The sequence below is a fragment of the Tachyglossus aculeatus genome, chromosome 26 (genome assembly GCF_015852505.1).
Source record: "Tachyglossus aculeatus isolate mTacAcu1 chromosome 26, mTacAcu1.pri, whole genome shotgun sequence".
Classification (NCBI taxonomy): Eukaryota; Metazoa; Chordata; class Mammalia; order Monotremata; family Tachyglossidae; genus Tachyglossus; species Tachyglossus aculeatus.
This window is the reverse complement of record NC_052091.1, coordinates 18314083-18335156: the sequence shown is the minus strand read 5'-3', so window position 1 is coordinate 18335156 and position 21074 is coordinate 18314083. Positions and strand designations below refer to the sequence as shown.

At 48.2% G+C, this 21074-nt stretch overlaps 1 protein-coding gene across 3 annotated transcripts in view; it reads right to left on the bottom strand.

The window, feature by feature from the left end:
- Window positions 1–21074, bottom strand: part of GABPB1 (GA binding protein transcription factor subunit beta 1) — a 109806-nt gene that overhangs the window by 39556 nt on the left and 49176 nt on the right. For all 3 annotated transcript variants that reach the window (XM_038766814.1, XM_038766813.1, XM_038766812.1), the window contains 4 exons: window positions 20600–20767; window positions 15201–15395; window positions 9051–9162; window positions 8546–8659 (listed from right to left, as the gene is read on the bottom strand). In XM_038766814.1, coding sequence (XP_038622742.1) covers window positions 8546–8659; window positions 9051–9162; window positions 15201–15395; window positions 20600–20767 — 589 coding nt within the window. The remainder of the gene's footprint in view (window positions 1–8545; window positions 8660–9050; window positions 9163–15200; window positions 15396–20599; window positions 20768–21074) is intronic.

Genomic DNA, 21074 nt, shown 5'->3' with positions numbered 1-21074 from the left:
AGTGCTCTGCACGCAGCAGGCGCTCAATAAATACGACTGAATGAATGAACTAAGATCATGGCTCGCCTGATGTACTTCTGACAACGGGGCGCAGGGCAAATTGGCATGGGTGAGTCAAGCTGCAATGCAGAGAAGATAAGGTTCAAACTGCTTGCAAACATATAATAATAATAATAATAATAATGGCATTTATTAGAGTCAAGCTGCAATTCAGAGAAGATAAGGTTCAAACTGCAGGAAGAAGAAGAAGAAGAAGAAAGAAGAAGAAGAAGAAGAAGAAAGAAGAAGAAAGAAGAAGAAGAAGAAAGAAGAAGAAGAAGAAGAAAGAAGAAGAAGAAGAAAGAAGAAGAAGAAGAAGAAGAAGAAGAAGAAGAATGGCATTTATTAGAGTCAAGCTGCAATTCAGAGAAGATAAGGTTCAAACTGCAGCAAACATATAATAATAATAATAATGGCATTTATTAGAGTCAAGCTGCAATTCAGAGAAGATAAGGTTCAAACTGCAGCAAACATATAATAATAATAATAATGGCATTTATTAGAGTCAAGCTGCAATTCAGAGAAGATAAGGTTCAAACTGCTGCAAACATATAATAATAATAATAATAATAATAATAATGGCATTTATTAGAGTCAAGCTGCAATTCAGAGAAGATAAGGTTCAAACCTGCAGCAAACGTATAATAATAATAATAATAGTAGTAATAATAATAATAATAATAATGGCATTTATTAGAGTCAAGCTGCAATTCAGAGAAGATAAGGTTCAAACTGCAGCAAACATATAATAATAATAATAATAATAATAATGGCATTTATTAGAGTCAAGCTGCAATTCAGAGAAGATAAGGTTCAAACTGCAGCAAACATATAATAATAATAATAATAATAATGGCATTTATTAGAGTCAAGCTGCAATTCAGAGAAGATAAGGTTCAAACTGCAGCAAACATAATAATAATAATAATGGCATTTATTTGAGTCAAGCTGCAATTCAGAGAAGATAAGGTTCAAACTGCAGCAAACATATAATAATAATAATAATAATAATAATAATAATAATGGCATTTATTAGAGTCAAGCTGCAATTCAGAGAAGATAAGGTTCAAACTGCAGCAAACATATAATAATAATAATAATAATAATAATGGCATTTATTAGAGTAAAGCTGCAAATCAGAGAAGATAAGGTTCAAACTGCAGCAAACATATAATAATTATAATAATAATAATGGCATTTATTAAGTGCTTACTATGTGCAAAGCACTGTTCTAAGCGCTGGGGAGCCCACTGTTGGGTAGGGACCGTCTCTATATGTTGCCAACTTGTACTTCCCAAGCGCTTAGTACAGTTTCCTGCACACAGTAAGCGCTCAATAAATACGATTGACTGATTGGGGAGGTTACAAGGTGATCAAGTTGCCCCACGGGGGGCTCACAGTCTTCATCCCCATTTTCCAGATGAGGGAACTGAGGCCCAGAGAAGTGAAGTGACTTGCCCAAAGTCACCCAGCTGACAATTGGTAGAGCTGGGATTTGAACCCATGACCTCCGACTCCAAAGCCTGGGCTCTTTCCACCGAGCCACACTGCTTCCCATATTTTGAGCTTCCTGATTACTTCTGTTTGCCCTTTAAAAGCCACACGGCGTTTCATGTTATGTCTCACAAAAAACTTTCAGGAAGAAATAACCTTGTTGAAAAACAAGACGCCAAAAGAAAACCACCCACAGAAAAATAAACTAAAATGTGGGGAACAAAGGATAATATAATCAGCCGCGAAGCTCGTGCGGCTTCTCCAGCCCATTAGATTTCTGCTTTGATATTTTTCAAATACATAGAAAAAGGCGCTTCCGCTTCAGTTGACGGCTACCTACAGAGGATGAAAGACATTCCTGGGTTTCATGCGGGAAATTTCGGGGATCGGAAACTCGCCGGCTTTCATCATCAATCCTATTTATTGAGCGCTTACTGTGTGCAGAGCACTGGACTAAGCGCTTGGGAAGTACAAATTGGCAACATATAGAGACAGTCCCTACCCAACAGTGGGCTCACAGTCTAAAAGACGTTTATCTTGCCAATTGGCTAGGCCGCTATCAGCGTGGGCCGCCGTCAGGGTGAGCGGCTCAATCCCGCCTTTCGTCTTCAGATCGTGCTTTTTTAACTTCCATTATTTGGGAATTACAGAGGGAGGAAAAAAATGGCAGGAATGTTTACGCGAGGCGGCAGAATGCCTCCCGCAAAACCAAGAAGCCACCCGAAGACGCGCAAGCGGTGACGCTTGGAAAGAACAGCCGTCGTCTTTAAGGTCTGGCCAATCGATCCACCAGTGGTACTTCCCAAGCGCTTAGCACAGTGCTCTGCACACCGTAAGCGCTCAATAAATACGATTCAGTGAATGAATGGTATTTATCGCGCGCTTACGGTGTGCAGAGCACTGTACTAAGCGCTTGGGAGAGAACAGAGTTGATAAGCAGCTTCACTGCCTATAACGAGCTTTCAGTCTAGAGCGGGAGACGGACATTAACAGAAATAATACATCAACAGTATTTACTGGGCGCTTCCTGAGCGCAGACCACTGTACTAAGTGCTCCCCCTTCTAGACTGTGAGCCCGCTGTTGGGTAGGGACCGTCTCTATATGTTGCCGACTTGGACTTCCCAAGCGCTTAGTACAGTGCTCTGCACACAGCAAGCGCTCAATAAATACGACTGGACGAATGCTTGGGAGAGGGCAAAATAGCAGAATCCCTGCCCATAACGGGCTTACGGACTGGAGGGGGAGACAGACACTGACAGAAATTCATTCATTCATTCAATCGTATTTATTGAGCGCTTACTGGGTGCAGAGCACTGTACTAAGCGCTTGGGAAGTACAAGTTGGCAACATATAGAGACGGTCCCTACCCAACCGCGGGCTCACAGTCTAGAAGGGGGAAACAAACAAAACGAAACATATTAACAAAATAAAATAAATAGAATAAATATGTGCAAGTAAAATAAATAGAGTAATGATCAATCAATGGGACTTACTGAGCGCTTACTGTGTGCACAGCGCTGTACTAAGCCCTTGAGAGAGTGGCAATAATAATAATTCTGGCATTTGTTAAGCACTTACTATGTGCCAAACACTGTTCTAAACGCTGGGGTGGATCCGAGCAAATCAGGTTGGAGACAGTCCCTGCCCCATATGGGGCTCACATACTTAATCCCCATTTTATAATAATAATAATAATGGCATTTATTAAGCGCTTACTATGTGCAAAGCACTGTTCTAATCGCTGGGGAGGTTACAAGGTGATCAGGTTGTCCCACGGGGGGGCTCACAGTCTTAATCCCCATTTTACAGATGAGGTAACTGAGGCCCAGAGAAGCGAAGTGACTTGCCCAACGTCACCCAGCTGACAATGGGCAGAGCCGGGATTTGAACCCATGACCTCTGACTCCCAAACCCACGCTCTTTCCACTGAGTCACGCCGCTTCTCCTTTTGCAGGTGAGGTCACTGAGGCACTGAGAAGTGAAGTAGAAGCCAGGCCCGGGCTCTACCCATTATGCCACGTTGTTTCTCACAACACAACAGGCGTACCCCCTGCCCACGGCAAGCTCACACTCTACAGGGGGAGAGATCAACCATCTACCTTATTTATTAAGCGCTTTCTACGTGCAGGGCACTGTACTAAGCGCTCGGGAGAGTATAATCCATAGAGCTGGCAGAAACGGTCCCTCCGCACAAAGAGCCGCCAGAGCGGGGTTTTCGAAATGAGCCAAATCCACCGGTCGCCAGGAGGCCGGTTCGGCAAAGGAGGACGTTTTTAAGACGTTCTCCCCCTTTTAGCCTGTGAGCCCACTGTTGGGCTCTATATGTTGCCAACTTGTACTTCCCAAGCGCTTAGTACAGTGCTCTGCACACAGTAAGCGCTCAATAAATACGACTGATTGATTGATTAAGCATTAATCTCAAAGCCGACCGACCCCCAAGCTCCGCCCGGACGTTAGCTGCGCTTGCCCTCGGATACTGCGGGGTGATTTTTTCTTTTTTTCCCCATCGCCCGCGAACCATCGCCATCTAAAACCGTGCCCCGGCGGAAACCGCCGAGCGAGACGGGTAAGGGGTGGACGGGAGGCAGGCGGCGACGGAGCCGGAGGGGCGCGGAGGGCGGCTGCCCGCTCCCTTGAGCCTGTGAATTCATCCATTCATTCAATCAATCGTATTTATTGAGCGCTTACCGTGTGCAGGGCACTGTACTAAGCGCTTGGGAAGTACAGGTTGGCAACATATAGGGACGGTCCCTACCCAACAACAGTGGGCTCACGGTCTAGAAGACTAGGGTCAGAGAAGAAGGCGTTGACCCCAGGTCCGTCCCGGCCCCCCAACACAGCAGCGGGTTTGCAGACTTCTTGGGTCACCTCCCCCGAGGGACCGCAGTCCAAAAAAACCAGCTTCAGGCTGTGGGACCCTCTACTAATAAGTATGACCTTGTTAATAATAATAATAATAATAATAATGACGGCATTTGTTAAGCGCTTACTATGTGTTAAGCGCTGGGGGGGGGGGGAATACAATGTGATCAGGTTGTCCCACGTGGGGTTCACAGTCTTCATCCCCATTTTACAGATGAGGGAACTGAGGCTCAGAGAAGCTAAGTGACTTGCCCAAGGTCACACGGCTGACAAGTGGCAAGCGCTTTACAATGTGCCCAGCACTCCGTTAAGCACTGGGGTGGACACAGGATGATCAGATCCTATTCCCCGAGGAGCTCCACGGAGCCCCTCCCACGGCCACGGACCACCAACCGCGGGGAAGCGGGAACCCCCTGGTTCCAGTCCCCCTAATTCATTCATTCAACCGTATTTATTGAGCGCTCACTGTGTGCAGAGCACTGGACTAAGCGCTTGGGAATTACAAGTTGCCTAACCTCCACCGGCCTGCAATGTGAGTCAGTAGGTCAAGGAAAAGCGGAGAACGTGCTAAGCCGCAAGCCCGTTGCCGGGTAGGGATTGTCTCTATTTGTTGCCGAACTGTACTTTCTAAGGGTTTAGTAAGCTTGGGGGGGGGGTCGGTCGGCTTTGAGATTAATGCTTAATCAATCAATCAATCGTATTTATTGAGCGCTTACCGTGCGGAGCACTCTGTGGGTTTAGTAAGCGCTCAATCAATACGGCCGAACGCAATCCACCCTCTCATCCCGTCTCCGCAGGCTTTCTCGAAAGCAAATCAGAAGGACCTGGATTCTACCTGCCTGCTGCGTGACCTTAGCCGAGTCACTTCTCCGGGCCTCCGTTCCCTCACCTGGAAAATGGGGATAACCAACAACAGTAACGACGATGGCATTTTTTAAGCGCTTACTACGTGCAAAGCACTGTTCTGGGCGCTGGTAAAGACCGAGCGCTACTTGGGGGTGGAAAATGGGGATAAACAACAACAATAACCATGATGGCATTTTTTAAGCGCTTACTATGTGCAAAGCACTGTTCTGGGCGCTGGTAAAGACCGAGCGCTACTTGGGGGCAGGAACTGTATCCAACCTGATTTAACCCGTTTCTACTTCACAGCTTAGCGAGTGCCTGGCACATAATACGCACTTAAGAAGCACCATAATTAATCGATCCGCCTCCTCGCTGACCTGCCTGCCTCCTGTCTCTCCCGACTCCGGTCCATACTCCGCTCTGCTGCCCGGCTCATTTTTCTACAAAAAAAGTTCCGTTTATGTCACCCTGCTCCTCAAAAACCTCTCCACCTCCGCATCAAACAGAAACTTCTTAAAGTCGGCTTCGGAGCACTCAATCCGCCGGCCTCTCTTACCTCAACGATCTCCACACACCGAGAGCCCATCTCGCCGCCGTCCCCTTTCCCGAATCCTCCCTCTAGCCTCGGACTCCGACCCCCTTCCGTCATCATCATCAATCGTATTTATTGAGCGCTTACTGTGTGCAGCGCACCGGACTAAGCGCTTGGGAAGTACAGATTGGCAACATATAGAGACGGTCCCTACCCAACAGCGGGCTCACAGTCTAAAAGGGCGAGACAGAGAACAAAACCAAACATACTAACAAAATAAAATAAATAGAATATACGCCATATACGCCAGACCAGCACTCTCCCCACCTTTAAAGCTCATTTAAGCTCACACCTCCTCCAAGAGGCCTTCCCCGCCAAACCCCTCTTTTCCCTGGTTCCCTTCTGCATCGTCTGGGCCTGGGAATCAGAAGGACCGATAAACCTTATTTCAACTCCGACGTAGAGGTGCTGAGTTCGGTGCTCTGCTCACAGGAAGCTCTCAATAAATGCCACGGATAGATTGACGGACTGATCCGAAAGGGAGCTCCGGTCTGGATTCCCTCTAGACCGTAAGCTCGTTACGGAGGTGGAACGTGTCTGGATCTGTCACCTTGGGCCATTTGGTTTTCGCCCCACCCTCAACCCCACAGCACTCAAGTACACATAATTATGAGTTATATCAATCAATCGTATTTATTGAGCGCTTACTGTGTGCAGAGCACCGGACTAAGCGCTTGGGAAGTACAAGTTGGCAACCTATAGAGACAGTCCCTACCCAACAGTGGGCTCACAGTCTAAAAGTTATATGGTTTACGTTATTCATTTCTATTAACGTCCTTCCCCCCTTCTAGACAGTAAGCTTGTTGCAGGCAGGGAACAAATCTACCAACCCTCTCCCAAGCGCTTGATCGATGCGCTGCACACAGTAAGCGTTCAATAAAGATGATGGATTGACTTCAACTAACAGCCCCCAAAATGAAGACCTGACTCTTGCCCCTTTCTTCCTCTCCCCCTCGTCCCCCTCTCCATCCCCGCCTTCTTACCTCCTTCCCTTCCCCACAGCACCTGCATATATGTATATATGTTTGTACATATTTATTACTCTATTTATTTATTTATTTTACTTGTACATATATATTCTATTTATTTTATTTTGTTAGTTTGTTTGGTTTTGTTCTCTGTCTCCCCCTTTTAGACTGTGAGCCCACTGTTGGGAAGGGACTGTCTCTATATGTTGCCAATTTGTCCTTCTCAAGCACTTAGTACAGTGCTCTGCACATAGTAAGCGCTCAATAAATATTATTGATGATGATGATGATGAAGAAGACTGCCAGTGTTCTCTAGGAAGAAAAGTGAGAGGTCAGAAAGGCGCTCTCAAGGTGAAAAATGCTACTAGAAAGTACAGTTTGCCCCATAAAACGTCCGTTCCACATGCAGTGAGGATCCACTGCATTTCAAAGGAACCACAAATTATGACGCTCAGTCTCCGGGCCTGTTTGGAACGAGAACTGAGGCTCTCGATTTTACAGAGAAAATGTTTCTCCGCGTAATTTTCAGACTGCACAGCCTGAGTCGGGTATTGTGCATAACTTGCAATCTGTATCAATCACTGGTATTTACTGAGCGCTTGCTATGTGCAGAGCAACGGACTGAGCAAGACAACAGAATTAGCCGATCCATTCCCTGCCCCAAATGAGCTGACGGTCTGGAGGAAGAACTCGAGGATCGTTTCAGTTAAATATCGGTGATGCTGCTTTCAAGTCCGTCTCCCGCTCAAATCTTGTGGGCGGGGGTCACTTTATGCCAACTCCACCGGACTGTCCTTTCCCCAGGTGCTCGGCACACAGTAAGTGCTCAATAAACACCACCGATTAACCGATCTGACAGTCGGTCTGCCAGCATATTGAGAAGGAAGGGGAGATCACCAAGGCCACCGATGTTTGGCTCCCAAAACCCACGGGGAGGACCAGAGGAAGGTGGGAAACAGCAAACGCGGCGTGGCCTAGTGAGCAATGGCCAGGAATCAGATGACCTTGGTAATAACTCCGCTGCGTGCCCTCGGGCGGGCCACTTAACTTCTCTCTGCCTCGGTTACCTCATCTGTAAAACGGGGATGAAGACCGTGAGTCCCCTGAGGGACAGGGACCGCGTCCGACCTGAGTCGCTCGTAGCATCCCCAGCGCTCCGAACCGTGTTTGGCACTTAGTAAGCGCTTAACAAGTACTGTTATTATCATTAGTGTTATTATTATCGTTACCAGCAGTAGGAAGGAAAAGGAGCTTACGTGGATAAATGTGGGCTGTATCACAACAGTCATTTCACAAGCCTGCAACCAATAAACAGCCGGATATTTCTTTTTTTTCAGACTCACCCCATTGACGCTACTTCCTGGCAATCGCCCCAACCTACAAGGGCAACCGCGAAATAAACAAAAACGGAGGTCCCAAGGGGCGAGCCGAGATCCGGTTGGAAACGTAGGAGGAGAAAAAGAGAGGCCGCGGGTAAAAGTCACAAATTCTCAAGTCGGGCTGGCTCCTCGCCTCCTCAGATAGTCAAGCTGGTGTTCTTTATAATGATGGCATCGGTTAAGCGCTTACTATGTGCAAAGCACTGTTCTGAGCGCTGGGCGGAAGAGGAAGGAAGGAGGGGGAGGAGGAGAGAACCTGAAGGGATTAGATCCCAACCGAGGCTCCCTGCGGCCAGACAGATCCACGCGAAATCACAGTCTACGCATTCAACGAACATCTCCGGTTTAGAACTCGGATTCTAACCTGGGGTATCTGAAGAGTTAGACAATGGAGCGGATGCTTCGGCTAAAGCAGCTAATGTAGCTAATACTGATGTGGATGAGTTTCCAAACTGCACAGCAGATACTCCCGTCTCATCTAACAGGAAGAAAAGAAAATAAGTAAAAAAAAAAAGGCAACCCAACCTAACAAAAAAAAAGAAAAAGGAAAAGAAAAAAGTGTAATCAAGTTTAGAGCGCAGATGGGCTGTCTTCACACCCAAGGCTTCGATAAAACGGGCACGTCGTATCGTGAGTTAGACGGAGTCGGCGGCTTAAACTGTCTCGGTTGCGATTTTCCGGCTGCCCGGGGGGTTATCGCGGGCGAGATACCGTCAGGGAACCAGGCCGCCGGGTTGTACTCTTACCCTCAGCGTCCAACAGTCTTTTCGCAAAACGGCGCGGCCCTACCGAAGCATAAAAGCCCACCGGCTGCCCTCCGGGCATCTCAATACCTGTTGTTTCGGATGAATGTGCTGAAGATACCAGACCTGTTAGGTTCACCACTCCTCCAGGTCCGATGATGAACTGGGGCGTGGCCGCGTGTATCGTCACGGTGTCGGGGCTCTCGGGGTTCGTGTTGATTTGGTTCTGCATGGCGATCTGGGGGAGACATCGGCACGGCTCAGTTGGAGCGCGGGTACCGGGGAGAGCGGTCAGTCGGATTTACTGAGCACTTCTTGGGGGCAGAGCTTGGAAAGTACAGGTCGGCAACAGAGAGAGAAAATCCCCGCCCACAACGGGCTCACAGTCTAGAATGGGTGGGGGGCAGACATCAAAACCAGTAAACGGGCATCAATAGCAGCAATATAAATAGAATTATAGACACGGGGTGGGGGGCAGACACCAAAACAAGTAAACGGGCATCAACAGCATCAATATAAATAAACAGAATTACAGACACGTGCACATCAAGACCGGTGAACCTTATTTCGACTGTGACGTACCGTTCCCTCCCAAGAGGTGAGTTCGGTGCTCTGCTCACGGCGAGCGCTCAATAAATGCCACGGATCGATTGACTGATGGATCCGAAAGGGAGCTCCGGTCTAGATTCCCTCTAGACTGCAAGCTCGGTACGGATGTGGAATGTGTCTAATGATGACTAAGCGTTTAGTACAGTGCTTTGCACACAGTAAGCGCTCAATAAATACGATTGATTGATTGATGATGGCATTTGTTAAGCACTTACTATGTGCCAACCGCTGTTCTAAGCACTGAGGTAAATACAAGCTAATCAGGTTGGACACAGTCCCACATGAGGGCTTGCAGCCTTAATCCCCATTATATAGAAGAGCGAACTGAAACACAGAGAAGTGAAGTGACTGGCCCAAGGTCGCACAGCAAACCAGGGGCGGAGCCAGGATTAGAACCCAAGTCCTTCTGATTACCAGGCTCATGTTCTTTCCGTTCCCAGGCTCGTGTTCTTTCCCCTAGGCCATTCATTCATTCAATCGCATTTGTTGAGCGCTTACTGTGTGCACAGCACTATACTAAACGCTTGGGAAGTACAAATTGTCAACATATAGAGACGGTCCCTACCCAACAACGCGCTCACAGTCTAGAAGAAGGCCATGCTACTTCCCTGTTAATTCTGTTGTGAGCCCGCTGTTGGGTAGGGACCGTCTCTGTATGTGGCCAACTTGTCCTTCCCAAGCACTTAGTACAGTGCTCAGCAAACAGTAGGTGCTCAATAAATACGATTGAATGAATGAATGAATGATACTAATCATGGTATTTGTAAAGCGCTTGCCAAGCACTGGGGTAGATACAATGAAATCAGCTTGTTCCACGTAAGGCTCACAGTCTTAATCCCCATTTTACAGATGAGGTAACTGAGGCACCGACAAGTGACTTGCCCAAAGTCACACAGCTGACAAGTAGAGAGCCGGAATTACAGATGAGATAACTGAGACCCAGAGAAGCGAAGTGACTAGTCCAAAGTCCCACAGCTGACAGTTGGCGGAGCCGGGATTTGAACCCATGACCTCTGACTCCAAAGCCCGGGCTCCTTCCACTGAGCCACGCTGCTTCTCAATCTAACCAGATTTGCTTGTATCTACTCCAGCACGTAGTACAGTGCCTGGCACATAGTAAGCTCTTAACAAATACCATAATAATAATTATTATTAGCCCCTTTTAGACTGCGAGCCCACTGTTGGGTAGGGACCGTCTCTATATGTTGCCAACTTGCACTTCCCAAGCGCTTAGTACAGTGCTCTGCACACAGTAAGCGCTCAATAAATACAACTGATTGATTGATTGATTATTATTATGTGGGACAGAGACTGTGTCCAACCCCCCGCCAGCACCTCAGCCCCAGCCCTGCCCGGGGATCATCATCAATTGTATTTATTGAGCGCTTACTGTGTGCAGAGCACTGTACTAAGCGCTTGGGAAGTACAAATTGGCAACATATAGAGACAGTCCCTGCCCAACAGTGGGCTCACAGTCTAAAAGGCTCACAGTCTAAAAGGGATATATATATATATATATATTTATGTATGTTTGTACATATTTATTACTCTATTTCTTTTACTTGGACATATTTCTTCTATTTATTTTATTTTGTTAATATGTTCTGTTTCGTTGTCTGCCTCCCCCTTCTAGACTGTGAGCCCACTGTTGGGTAGGGACTGTCCCTATATGTTGCCGACTTGTACTTCCCAAGAGCTTAGTCCAGTGCTCTGCACACAGTAAGCGCTCAATAAATACGACTGAATGCATGAATGAATGATTAGGATCACTAACCACACTGTACTCTCCCAAGCGGCTATTACAGTGCTCTGCACTCAATAAAAGCGCTAATAAAAAGCACGCAATAAAAACCACCAATCCATTGATTACTGGTACCGGGGAGCTCGGCGGGTCGGGGGAGTGGGACCATCATCATCATCAATCGTATTTATTGAGCGCTTACTATGTGCAGAGCACTGTACTAAGCGCTTGGGAAGTACAAATTGGCAACATATAGAGACAGTCCCTACCCAGCAGTGGGCTCACAGTCTAAAAGGGGGAGACAGAGAACAAAACCAAACATACTAACAAAATAAAAGAAATGGAACAGATATGTACAAGTTAAATAAATAAATAAATCAATAGAGTAATAAATGTGTACAAACATATATACATATATACAGGTGCTGTGGGGAAGGGAAGGAGGTAAGATGAAATGAAACTACCAGCAACGGCCCGTGGGTCTTTTTCCGGATTTAATTTCGCTTTTTAGATTTTCCCAACACGGTCAGACCTCCCCTCGGGGAAGAAAGTCTTCTTGTGCTAACTGGAAGAGAAGCGGTGTGGCCTAGTGGAAAGAGCCCGGGCGCCGGGGGACCGTGAGCCCACTGTTGGGTAGGGACTGTCTCCATATGTTGCCAATTTGTACTTCCCAAGCGCTTAGTACAGTGCTCTGCACATAGTAAGCGCTCAGTAAATACAACTGATGATGATGACCTCGGTTCTAATCCCGGCGCTGCCCATCACTTGCTGTGTGACTCCGAGCAAGTCGCTTCACTTCTCTGGGCCTGGGTTCCCTCAGCTGTAAAGCGGGGGATTAAATGCCCATTCGCCCACCTTCTCAGACCGCGCGGGAAAGGGACAGAGTCCGACCTAATTAATGTCTGTCTTTCTTTCTTTAATGGCATTTATTAAGCGCTTCCTATGTGCAAAGCACTGTTCTAAGCGCTGGGGAGGTTACAAGGTGATCAGGTTGTCCCACGTGGGGCTCACAGTCTTAATCCCCTTTTCACAGATGAGGGAACTGAGGCACAAAGAAGTAAAGTGACTTGTCCAAGGTCACCCAGCTGACAAGCGGCGGGGCTGGGATTTGAACCCATGACCTCTGACTCCAAATCCTGGGCTCCTTCCACTGAGCCACGCTGCTTCTCTGTTACTCAACGGTAAGCGCTCGGTCCGTATCATCACTTGATCGAACTCTGCCAGCATTCTTTAATTTCTGTAAGCGGCATCTGTAGAGCGCTTACTACGTGCCAGGCGCTGTACTAAGTGACAGGGCGGACAGAAGCAAATCCAGTTGGGCACAGTCCCCGTCCCACCTGGGGCTCACAGTCTCCATCCCTGCTTTACAGATGAGGCCACTGAGGCCCAGAGGAGTGAAGTGACTTGTCCGAGGTCACACGGCAGACAGGTGGCACAGCCGGGACTTGAACCCAGGACCTCCTGACTCCCAGGGATGTGCTGTGCCCACCGCACCCTGCTGCTTCTTGCTAATTTATCGTAATGATTGCAAATTCATCGTTATGACACCGAGACCTCGACGGGCTGTGTCTTCATGTGCACCTTCCCTGGCGCTCAGAACAGTGTCTGACACATAGTGGGAAAGGGACAGAGTCCGACCTAATTAATGTACCTTCCCTGGCGCTCAGAACAGTGTCTGACACATAGTTGAACGCTTTTTTTTTTTTAACAAATACCCTAAAAAGAAAACGTCCCCCGTGCATTGGACCATGAGAAAGGGCCCAGACAGCCCTCATCCCTGACTCTTGTCCCCCACCTCACCTCGCTACTCTCCTAACAAGCCAGCCCGCACACTTGGCTCCTCTAATCAATCAATCGTATTTATTGAGCGCTTACTGTGGGCAGGGCACTGTACTAAGCGCTTGGGAAGTCCAAGTTGGCAACATCTAGAGACGGGCCCTACCCAACAGTGGGCTCACAGTCTAGAAGGGGCCGGCCTACTCCCTGTACCTCCATCCCGTCTATCTCACCGCCCTCCTGCCCGCACTCATTCATTCACTCAATGGTATTTATTGAGCGCTTACTGTGTGCAGAGCGCTGAACTGAGCGCTTGGGGAGTGCAACTAGAGAAGCAGCGTGGCTCAGCGGAAAGAGCCCGGCCTTTGGAGTCAGAGGTCACGGGTTCAAATCCCCGCTCCGCCAATTGTCAGCTGGGTGACTTTGGGCAAGTCGACCAATCAATCAATCAATCGTATTTATTGAGCGCTTACTATGTGCAGAGCACTGTACTAAGCGCTTGGGAAGTACAAATTGGCAACACATAGAGACAGTCCCTACCCAACAGTGGGCTCACAGTCTAAAAGGGGAGACAGAGAACAAAACCAAACATACTAACAAAATAAAATAAACAGAATAGACAGGTACAAATAAAATAGAGTAATAAATACGTACAAACATATATACATATATACAGGTGCTGTGGGGAAGGGAAGGAGGTAAGATGGGGGGATGGAGAGGGGGACGAGGGGGAGAGGAAGGAAGGGGCTCAGTCTGGGAAGTCACTTCTCTGAGCCTCAGTTACCTCATCTGTTGCCAACTTGTACTGCCCAAGCGCTTAGTACAGTGCTCTGCACACAGTAAGCGCTCAGTAAATACGACTGATTGATTGATTGATGGGCATTAAGACTGTGAGCCCCCCCATGGGACAACCTGATCACCTTGTAACCTCCCCAGCGCTTAGAACCGTGCTTAGCACATAGTAAGCGCTTAATAAATGCCTTCATTATTATTATTATTCTTATTATATTTCCGGGAGCTCAGCATAGTACTCTCTGAGGAGCCTGAAATTCTGCTCCTCCCGGCCGAGGAAGGAGCTTGGGAAGTAAAAACTGGCAACATATCGAGACGGTCCCTACCCAACAGTGGGCTCACAGTCTAATTATTTATTTATTTATTTATTTAATTTGTACATATCTGTTCTATTTATTTTATTTTGTTAGTATGTTTGGTTTTGTTCTCTGTCTCCCCCTTTTAGATTGCGAGCCCACTGTTGGGTAGGGACTGTCTCTATAGGTTGCCAATTTGTACTTCCCAAGCGCTTAGTACGGTGCTCTGCACAGAGTAAGCGCTCAATAAATACGATTGATGATGATGATGATGATGATGATGAGGAACCCCGCGCATCTTTGTTTCTGCCTTTAAGTCATGTTTCGGTTCATCGCTCCACGTACGTCTGTCTTCTGACGAGGGAGGGAGGTGGGGACAGATTATGAGGTGTTGAGGGAAGGGAACGGGGTCCAATTCCCCCCTTGGCACAGTGCTCTGCACACGGTAAATGCTGAAGAAACGCCACCAACCCCGCTACTTCGCGAAAAGTTGGGCGTTTGATAAATATCAGCTGACGTCCAAGGGTTGAAGTGAGTTGTCGAGTCAGTCGGTTGTATTTACTGAGCGCTGTACGGAGCGATATACGCTTGGGAGCGTACGACTGAACCGTAAACATTCCCGGACTGCGGCCCGACGGGAATGAAGGAATAAGGCGAGAGGATGGACCCAAGTCTCGTCTGCTGTGTGACTTTGGGCGAGTCCCTTCACTTCTCTGTGCCTCAGTTACCTCATCTGGAAAACGGGGTAAATCACCCCGTATCCCCCCATCCCGGCGCTTCGCACACAGTGAGTGCTTAACAAATACCGTCGTCATTATCATCATCAAGGGCAGCCCAAGAGTTAGAGGGGACCGTGAGCGAGGGAATTCATTCATTCAGTTGGATTTATTGAGCGCTTACCTTGAGCCGAGTCGCTTGGGCGACTGCGACAGAACAACAATGACACAGACACATTCCCTGCCCACGGCGAGCTTCCAGTCTAGAGGGGGAGGCCGCTATTAATAGAAATAATTGATAGATCAGACTCGCGCTGGTTTTGGGAAGGTAAGAAGCCCGGGTTACCTGCAATATTTCGGCTAGGTCTTCGTTCCCGTTATCTATGGAAATGTCAAGTGCGGTTTTGCAGAATTTACTCTGCGTGTGGACGTCGGCGCCGTATTTGATTAAAAGCTCCACCACCTCCTGGTGGTTGTGCTCCGTGGCCCAGTGCAGGGCGGTCATCTTCAGCATGTCCTTCGCGTTGACGTCGGCCCCGTGCTGCGGAAACATTGCCGCTCGTTCGGTCCTCTTTGCGGAGCGCTGACCGTGCGCGGAGCCCCGGACTGAGCGCTTGGGAGACGACAAGGACATGCAGGCACATTCCCTGCCCACCACGAGCTTACGGTCTAGGGGGGGAGACTGACAATCGGTCAGCCGACGGTATTTAATTCAATTTATTTAATTGATTTCATTCAATTCAATTAACTGAATTCAATTAATTATTTAATTCAATTAATTCAATCGTATTTATTGAGCGCTTGCTGTGTGCAGAGCACTGGACTAAGTGTTGGGCCTCAGTTCCCTCATCTGTCAAATGAGGATTAAGACTGCGAGCCCCCCGTGGGACAACCTGATCCCCTTGTAACCTCCCCAGCGCTTAGAACGGTGCTTGGCACATAGTAAGCGCTTAATAAATGCTATCATTATTATTATTACTGTCATTATTATTATTTTATGAGCGCTAACCGTGTGCAGAGTACTGTACTAAGCGCTCGGGAGAGTACAATACAGCAATAAGCAGACACATTCCCTGCCCACGAAGAGCTTACAGTCTGGAGCTCTGTATACAGAGCTTACAGTCTGTATATATGTTTGTACATATTTATTACTCTATTTTACTTGTACATATCTATTCTATTTATTTTATTTTGTTAGTATGTTTGGTTTTGTTCTTTGTCTCCCCCCTTTTAGACTGTGAGCCCACTGTTGGGTAGGGACCGTCTCTATACGTTGCCAACTTGTACTTCCCAAGCGCTTAGTACAGTGCTCTGCACACAGTAAGCGCTCAATAAATACGATTGATTGATTGATTGGAGGAGGAGACAGACGTGAAAAGGAGCAGCGTGGCTCAGTGGAAAGAGCCCGGGCTTGGGAGTCCGAGGTCATGGGTTCGAATCCCGGCTCCGCCAATTGCCAGCTGTGTGACTTTGGGCAGGTCACTTAACTGCTCTGTGCCTCAGTCCCCTCATCTGGAAAATGGGGATTGAGACTGTGAGCCCCCCGTGGGGCAACCTGATCACCTTGTAACCTCCCCAGCGCTTAGAACAGTGTTTCGCACATGGTAAGCGCTTAATAGATGTCATTATTATTAAATCAAGAAAGGATAGCTATGGACAGAAGTGGTGTGGGGCCGGGACCGGGGATGAATAAAGGGACCGGGACAGGGTGACGCAGAAGGGAGCGGGAGAAGAGGAAAAGGGGGGCTTAGTATGGGAAGGGAAGGGAATTTCTAAGAAAGGCGTGGCTGTGGATTTGGGGGAGACTGACCGCAGATGGATCCCGGCCTGCCCGGAAAGGCGGAACCTTCTTGGAAAACTAAACGTCGGCAGTTGGAGCTGACATACATATCTATTCCATTTATTTTATTTTGTTACAGTCTGTATATATATTTGTACATATTTATTACTCTATTTATTTATTTTACTTGTACATATCTATTCTATTTATTTTATTTTGTTAATATGTTTGGTTTTGTTCTCTGTCTCCCCCTTTTAGACTGTGAGCCCACTGGTGGGTAGGGACCGTCTCTATAGGTTGCCAACTTGTACTTCCCAAGCGCTCAGTACAGTGCTCTGCACACAGTAGGCGCTCAATAAATACGATTGATGATGATGAGGGAGCAACTGAGGAGCAGTGTTGCCTAGTGGCTAGAGCCCGGGCCTGGGTTCTCGACTGCTGTGTGACCTCGGGGGAGCTGCTTCCCTTCTCTGGGCCGCCGCGACCTCGTCCGTCAAATGGGAATTAAGCCCGGGAGCCGTATGTGGGACACAGATTGGGTCCAACCTGATTTCTAGCCTGTGAGGCCACTGTTGGGTCGGGACGGTCTCTATATGTTGCCAACTTGTACTTCCCAAGCGCTTAGTACAGTGCTCTGCACACAGTAAGCGCTCAATAAATACGATTGAATGAATGAATGAATGAGCTTGTTGCTTTCCTCAGCGCTTAATGCCTGGCATCATGGTCAGCGCTTGGCAAATGCCATTTAAAAATAACAAGAATAATGCACCAGGACGAGTCACAGTCGACCTGTCCTTCCCAAGCGCTTAGCACAGTGCTCTGCACACAGTAAGTGCTCAATAAATACGATTGAATGAATGAATGAATGAACTTGTGGCTTTCCTCAGCGCTTAATGCCTGGCATAATGGTCAGCGCTCGGCAAATGCCATTTAAAAATAACAAGAATAATGCACCAGGTCGAGTCACAGTCGACCTGTCCTTCCCAAGCGCTTAGCACAGTGCTCTGCACACAGTAAGCGCTCAATAAATACGATTGAATGAATGAATGAATGAGCTTGTGGCTTTCCTCAGCGCTTAATGCCTGGCATAACGGTCAGCGCTCGGCAAATGCCATTTAAAAATAACAAGAATAATGCACCAGGTCGAGTCACAGTCGACCTGTCCTTCCCAAGCGCTTAGCACAGTGCTCTGCACACAGTAAGTGCTCAATAAATACGACTGAAAGAATGAATGAATGAAGCCTGGCTCAATAAATACAACTGAATGAATGGAGTCGGGGCCCTTAAGCCCAGGACGTTTGGTGTGTACAGAAAATCAATTGTATTTATTGAGCGCTTACTGTGTGCAGAGCACTGTACTAAGCGCTTGGGAAGTCCAAGTTGGCAACATATAGAGACGGTCCCTACCCAACAGTGGGCTCACAGTCTAAAAGGGGGAGACAGAGAACAAAACCAAACATACTAACAAAATAAAATAAAATGCAGTCGGGGGGGGGTTCTGCAATTAAGCAGAAACGCATGGAAAGGCACAGAATTCTGACCAGTATTAAAAATAAAGTCAGAAAGGCAGTGGGGTGGGAAAATAAACGCCCAATAAATGCCCAACACAAACTAGTTACGTTTCAGGGTAAATTCCCCTCTACATCGTACGCTCACTGTGGGTAGGGAGTCTATCTGTTATATTGTTGTGCGCTTAGTGATAATGTCGGTGCTTGTTAAGCGCTTACTATGTGCCAAGCACTGTTCTAAGCGCCGGGGGAGACACCAGGCAATCAGGTTGTCCCACTTGGGGCTCACAGTCTTAATCCCCATTTAAAGATGAGGGAGCTGAGGCACAGAGAAGTGAAGCGACTTGCCCGGAGTCACACAGCAGACAGGTGAAGCCGACACGCGAAGCAGCGGGGCTCGGTGGGAAGAGCCCGGGCTTGGGGATCAGAAGTCATGGGTTCAAATCCCGGCTCGGCCAACTGTCAGCTGGGACTTTGGGCAAGTCACTTGGCTTCTCTGGGCCTCAGTTCCCTCATCTGTAAAATGGGGGTTAAGACTGTGAACCCCAGGTGGGACAGCCTGATCCCCTTGTAACCTCCCCAGCGCTTAGAACAGTGCTTTGCACATAGTAAGCGCTTAATAAATCCTATCATTATTATTATTAGGTGACGGAGCCGGGATTCATTCAATTGTATTTATTGAGCGCTTACTGTGTGCAGAGCACTGTACTAAGCGCTTGGGAAGGCCAAGTTGGCAACATATAGAGACGGTCCCTACCCAACAGTGGGCTCACAGTCTAGAAGAACCCATGCCCTCTGACTCCCGAGCCCGGGCTCTTTCCCCTGAGCCATGCTGCTTCTCTGCTTAATACAGTGCTCTGCACACGGTACGTGCTCAATAAATACCACTGATTGATAATAATAGGAGTATTACTATTAATAATATTAATGCTGGCATTTGTCCAGCGCTTACTACGCGCCAGGCTCCGGGGTGGAGAGAGGCAAATGGGGCTGGACACAATCCCTGTCCCACACGGGGGACTCACAGTCAATCAATCAATCCATCAATCGTATTTATTGAGCGCTTACTGTGTGCAGAGCACTGTGCTAAGCGCTTGGGAAGGCCAAGTTGGCAACATATAGAGACGGTCCCTACCCAACAGTGGGCTCACAGTCTAGAAGAACCCATGCCCTCTGACTCCCGAGCCCGGGCTCTTTCCTCTGAGCCACGCTGCTTCTCTGCTTAATACAGTGCTCTGCACACAGTACGTGCTCAATAAATAGCACTGACTGATAACAATAGTAGTAATACTATTAATAATATTAATGCTGGCATTTGTCCAGCGCTTACTACGCGCCAGGCTCCGGGGTGGAGAGAGGCAAATGGGGCTGGACACAATCCCTGTCCCACACGGGGGACTCACAGTCAATCAATCAATCCATCAATCGTATTTATTGAGCGCTTACTGTGCGCAGAGCACTGTACTAAGCGCTTGGGAAGGCCAAGTTGGCAACATATAAAGACGGTCCCTACCCAACAGTGGGCTCACAGTCTAGAAGAACCCATGCCCTCTGACTCCCGAGCCCGGGCTCTTTCCCCTGAGCCACGCTGCTTCTCTGCTTAATACAGTGCTCTGCACACGATACGTGCTCAATAAATACCATTGATTGATAATAATAGTAGTAATACTATTAATAATATTAATGCTGGCATTTGTCCAGCGCTTACTACGCGCCAGGCTCCGGGGTGGAGAGAGGCAAATGGGGCTGGACACAATCCCTGTCCCACATGGGGGACTCACAGTCAATCAATCGTATTTATTGAGCGCTTACTGTGTGCAGAGCACTGTGCTAAGCGCTTGGGAAGGCCAAGTTGGCAACATATAGAGACGGTCCCTACCCAACAGTGGGCTCACAGTCTAGAAGAACCCATGCCCTCTGTCTCCCGAGCCCGGGCTCTTTCCTCTGAGCCACACTGCTACTCTGCTTAATACAGTGCTCTGCACACGGTATGTGCTCAATAAATACTACTGATTGATAATAATAGTAGTACTACTATTAATAATATTAATGCTGGCATTTGTCCAGCGCTTACTACACGCCAGGCTCCGGGGTGGAGAGAGGCAAATGGGGCTGGACACAATCCCTGTCCCACACGGGGGATTCACAGTCAATCAATCAATTGTATTTATTGAGAGCTTACTGTGTGCAGAGCACTGTGCTAAGCGCTTGGGAAGGCCAAGTTGGCAACATATAGAGACGGGCCCTACCCAACGGTGGGCTCACAGTCTAGAAGACAGTCTTCATCCCCATTTCCCAGGTGAGGGCCCAGAGAAGTGAGGCGACTTGCCCGAGGTCGCACAGGTGGCGGGGCCGGGACCCAGGTTTTCCCGATTCCCAGGCCCGGGTGGGAATCCGGGAGCCTTAGGACGTGCCTGAAGGCAGCCCGTCCGCCTCCATCTCCCTCCCGGGACGTACCTTCAGTAGGACCTCCACGATGCTGGCGTGGCCCTCGGACGCTGCCATGTGTAACGGGGTCCTGTCCACTTTGGTCCTGGCGTCCCGGCTCACTCCGGCTCGCAGCAACACTTCGGTGGTGGAATAGTGCCCATATTGTGCGGCTAGGTGGAGTGGAGAGGTTCCCAGCTGTGGACGTGGGGGAAAAAAAACCAAATAAATCCGTGAAAACCGCTTTCCTGGGACCCGGCTCCGGGATTCGATCGCATTTACCGAGCGCTTACTGCGCTGTACTGTAAGTTCCCATTCTACAGATGAGAGAACTGAGGCACAGAGCCGTGAAGAGACTCGCCCAAAGTCACACAGCAGACAAGTGACGGAGCCGGAATTCATTCATTCATTCAACCGTATTTACTGCGCGCTTACTGGGTGCGGAGCACTGTACTAAGCAGCATCATCACCATCATCATCATCATCAATCGCATTTATTGAGCGC